General features: G+C 40.4%; 1 protein-coding gene across 1 annotated transcript; it reads right to left on the reverse strand.

Moving 5' to 3' along the window:
• Nucleotides 1-1,775: 1,775 nt before the first annotated feature.
• Nucleotides 1,776-4,652, reverse strand: nat8l2 (N-acetyltransferase 8-like 2). Its single transcript, XM_075461556.1, has one exon. The coding sequence runs from the start codon at nucleotides 4,477-4,479 to the stop codon at nucleotides 3,808-3,810; it is 672 nt and encodes a 223-aa protein (XP_075317671.1). The 5' UTR covers nucleotides 4,480-4,652; the 3' UTR covers nucleotides 1,776-3,807.
• Nucleotides 4,653-4,963: the final 311 nt, after the last annotated feature.

Here is a 4,963-nt window from a genome sequence, read left to right on the forward strand (position 1 = left end):
GGCCCTGTGATGGACTGGCGACCTGTTCAGGGTGAGTACCCCGCCTCTCGCCCAATGACAGAGGCTGGGTACTCAGACAGAGGCTCCAGCGACTCTAAATGTGATTAAGCGGGTTTAGAAAATGGATGGATGGATGGATGTATACTTTAAAGGGGGGGATTGAGGCTAAAATTGGATTATATTGAGGTGTGTCTGTGTCTGTATGTCTAAGATTCCACACATTTAGCACCATCCAGTGGCAGACTAAAAAACCTACACTGTTTCAGACAAAGTGATGAGCATATTTCCAGGTTATAGGTTATCCATGTAAATCCATGTAAACAACACATTCTGATTTTCGAAAAATCCACGTTATTTTATGTGGAACTGTTTTTCATGACTATAAATTTTCACAGTCCCAGGAGCATATTTTTATGTTGTAATCCCATCTTGTAATGTTATATGTTAATATTCATTGATAAGAGCTGCATGGATTCCGCTCGAAAAATGCTAATATTCGAAATCAAAAGACAGTGTGTCTTAAACTGGAGTTGTGTAGTTCTTAATCAGTGCTGAGTAACACGATCTAATCTCTAAGGAGAAAGTGGCCAGTTGCTTCTCATTACATGAGATAACATGGCGTTGTCTAAGCTGCATTAAAAAAAATGCAGCTTAGACAACGTAAATGTTCCTCACGTTTCTAAGAAAGGGCGAGTGTAAACATGCCAAGTGTCTCCAACAAATTTAAAACCAAAGGACTGAAATTCTTAGAAATCACACAAAGGTTTAACATTTTGTACCTTTTTGTCCTCGGAGAATACAACTGGCCCAATACCGACCAAACATTGGAATATCCCCTCCGAATTTGAACAATAAAGAGCATTTAGTGTTTGTTTTTAACATATTCCAATAAGATTTGAATCCCCATAGTTAAACTAAATGCAGGAAAGGAATTGTATGATGTGAGCTTGTGTGGGAATGCTGCCTCTGCATGTTTCTGAGACTTGTGTGACAGACATACAAGCTGACTTTTGCCCTGACATGTTCTCCATCAGCACAGATAAAACTGATCTCCTTCTCTTACAGCGTGGTTTAGTGCCTCGTCTGTCAGTGATCAGCGGTGCAAGGAATCTATTATATTGTGTCATATATTACAAGACATGCTATCTATGGAAAATATATCCAAAGGAAACAGCAAATGAAAGATCTTAAAAACACTAAAGTAGATCGACTTTGCTCTTCTGTTGCTGTGAAACTGTTATTCTGAATTATCTAAAATCATGTCCTATAATTCCCGAGAGTACAAACCAACTCACTTGCATCAGACATGTCACTTAGATAAGCAGCGCCCTCTGCTGTTAGAACAAACAAATAATACTTTAATAGTATGAACCTTGCTTGGGGCAAAACTGACAAGCTTGTTAAAAAACCAAATGAAATGAACTGAAATACTGCAGGTTATAAAACACCACATCACAATGATATAAAATGAGTCTGATAGAGGACTCTTCTGCTTCAGTTGTAGTGGAACTGTAATAAAATGACATATCTTTAATTAGGATTAGGGATAAGACAGCGAGAAATGATCCATACTTATAAATCATTACAGTAACACCACAGTCATGTATACTAGGAGAGCTGTATGGTTTCAGTGAGGTATCATCAGGGAGTCAAAGGAGACAAAGAAGGGAACCATGACCTCGGCCTGCAAAATAATCCGACGATATGCTGAAAGATGGTCGACAAAGATGTCAAAGACAACATGTTTTAAAAAATGTGTTTATTTTTTCCACAGTGAGCATGATTTTCACATTTTGTACTCAAAATGTAATCAAATAATACAACTAATAGAGTAGCTGCTTTACTTTCTGTGGCCTAATGGTCACGTTCATGTTGTTGGAAACTCCTCAGCTTCAAATAAAGCTGCACATGTTCGAAAGTTCAGCCAAAGCATTTTTAAGACTTCATACGTGGTTTAATAATGTTTCAACATGACAAAAATGCCACGACGTAAATTGTGATTTGTAATAAGGATGATACAATTGTGTATAATAAAGCAATTAAATACAAAATGAGGTAAAAGCATCATTGACATTTCGGACTATAGTGATTAAAATCTGACTTTCAGGACATTTAATGGCCTTAAATGTTACAAATTAAACACATGAACTTCTAAGAGTCTTTACAGCACGTGTATGAAGCACTAAAGCAGACGTTACAATGTTTAGTCATTACATTAACAAGTGTTTTTGCTGTGTGATGCCGAGAAGTGAGGCATATATGAAATACCCAGCTCTGACACACACATCCCTCATTCTGCTGAATTAGAAACTCTTTACTAAACAATTTAGCTTTGTACTGACCATGTTTGACCATAACTACGCCTTAATTCTAACGCTGAAAACATACGGGCAGCGAACTGCGGCGGCGGCGCGTCACACGACTCAGCAATGCAGCCTGCATCTGCACACACAGATCCCTGAGTCCCCGATCATAATTGTCGTTTTTTAATTAATAAGTAGAAAAATAATTACCTGACTCCCCCCCCCTCTGGGTTGTGTGAGGAAAGGGAACGCCCCCGCGTGTAGTAGGTGAACGCAGCCAGATGACGTGAGTCAGGTTAGAAAAATAATGCTTTATCTGTGATTTTATGTTTTCAAAGCAGCAGAATAACCTATATAATTAATAATCTTCCTAAAAATAGTTGTTTTCTGAATACATACAGGTTAAAGTTAGAATACTCCTACATTTAATACCTCACTACTTAAAAGGCAACACACCTGGTCTACCAGTTTCCATCAGCAGGTGGCATAGTTGCACCATTTAGGGGGATTTAAGATATATAGCATATAATTACCTTAACATTAGAAAAGATTGCTTGCATTTTTTATCCAAATGTTTATCATAAAAAGGTTGTCAGCCCCACTGACGCACCTGATTCAACTCCTATGGGGATACGCACGACGTACACTCTGTGGTTTACCGAAAGAGCAGTTTTTTCTGACGGGATTTAACGACAGGATTGTGGCTCGGAAAGCTCCAGTTGTTTCTCAGCCTCAGTAATAAATGTCTCTTCAGCCATTTTACAAACATGCTTGATAAGTGACAGTGCTGCTGCAGTGGGACAGGAGCCAGGGTTTACCTGCATGGAGCAGATATAGAGTTACAGGCCGTCATCAAGTGCTGTCCCACGGCCAGCGGCGGTGATAAAAGAAAATAATAGGAGTGTCTGTTTTGACACCTGTGTGTTCTGTCCTTTACTGTTTTATTACGTTTGTAAATCTAGCACCATTACACATTACATATCCAATCTCCTGCTCAGGACGGGAGATTGTTTTTAATTGTTTTTGAATTGGCTCTATATGAATGAATTGGATTATTTTATAAATAATTATGATTACAATGAACTGAATTCCAATTGGCTTGAATTGGACTTTATTATTTAAGTGCCTTGAGATGACATTTGTTGTATTTGGCGCTATATATAAAAAAAAAAATGAATATAGCACAACTCTCTTTAGCTTAACTCTTATAATGTTCATAACTTCCCAAGCCGCAATTATGACAAATTCATCCGACTTATTGCTAAAAAAAAAGTATAGAAATCGTAAATGTAATTTAAAATCTAAAATATATAAAGGTAAAGTTTTGTGTTTCTAACTCTCACGAACCAAACTTTTCGTCTGTGAGATTTTTCACTCTGCTCTTCCTGAAACTTGTTTTTGCTCGGCTCACATGTAAAAACATAGTGTTTCATTATGGAGCGCACGGTTATGGTTTCAGCCAAGTGAGAAAACAATAAAGAAGCTGATCAGGGACCTCTAAGATTTACAAGTGTTTTTCCATCCTTAAAATTGTGACTTTGGTCAGCAAAACGAGCCAAAAGGGAGCGTGTGTTTCTTTGTGTAAGAGGGCGAGACTGAACCCCAGTTTGTAGTACAGGGCCACTGCAGCCATCTGGGTGGAGCTCGTCTCCAGCACCACCTTAGAGAAGCCTCGTTCCTTACAGAAGTCAATCACAGTCTGAGTCATCTTGTGGCCCAGGCCCATCCGTCTGCTCTGCTGTGAGACGATCATCCTGAACATCTCCCCGTACTTTTCTTTCCCACTCTGTTTGGCAATTACAGCCACCATACCGAAAATCTGCGTCCTCCCATCAACCTCAGCCTCAGCCACCCAGAAACAGTCGTCAGGTCTCCTCAGATAGTTCCCAACGATGTCCTGCATGTCTGTTTGGAGTCTCTCCCTCACGTAGCCGGTATATAGCTCGTGACAGCAGTAGTAGATGAGGCCCACCCAGGCGGCTGGTAACAGCACAGCTGCCAACACAGAGCCGACGAGGTAGCCAACAACAAAGAGACACAGCGTGATGGTGAGGTACAGAGGGCTGGTCATGGCGTTCTGAAAGCAAGGACCGATGTGCTCCCGGATGCCGATGCTGAACAGGCTCAGCACTGTGTCCTTGTCTGAGGGACGGTACCGGCGGATCACCAGCTGCATGATCAGAGGAACTGCAGGGAAGAACAAGGAAAACGTTTTACTCTTGCTTAAACACTAAAGGCTGAGTTATACTTCTTTTAACTGCCCTTGCGCTTGCGTCTTGCGCGTATGTTAATGGCTCGAGACGTTTATACTTCATTTTGCTTTGTCGGCGGTTGCGTGTGCTGCGTGGCGATTCACCGCCAGGACAGTAGGTGGAGTAGCGGGTTTTTTCAATGACAAGCCTATTCATGCTTCTTCTTACGACGCTGAAGTTGGCATCCGATTCGCCAGCCTCCGATTCGCGCATTAAAGGGGTGGGTATAAAGGGCCATTTCACTGCTTTTTTTGCATTTTGATCGACCAAAACAAGGTCCTGTATGGAAACTACAAAAGTTACACTGATCAAATCTGGATGGAATTATTCTAAAGAGGTTGTAGATTCATTAAAATCTTGTTTGGGATTTGTGAAACCTTTTTCTGATTTGTGAAAATACAGAACAGG

The sequence above is a fragment of the Odontesthes bonariensis genome, chromosome 3 (genome assembly GCF_027942865.1).
Source record: "Odontesthes bonariensis isolate fOdoBon6 chromosome 3, fOdoBon6.hap1, whole genome shotgun sequence".
Classification (NCBI taxonomy): domain Eukaryota; kingdom Metazoa; phylum Chordata; class Actinopteri; order Atheriniformes; family Atherinopsidae; genus Odontesthes; species Odontesthes bonariensis.

What these genes read in the sequence shown, in the direction of transcription:
- nat8l2 (XM_075461556.1), bottom strand. Translation starts at nt 4,479, where the DNA reads ATGCAGCTGGTGATCCGCCGGTACCGTCCCTCAGACAAGGACACAGTG.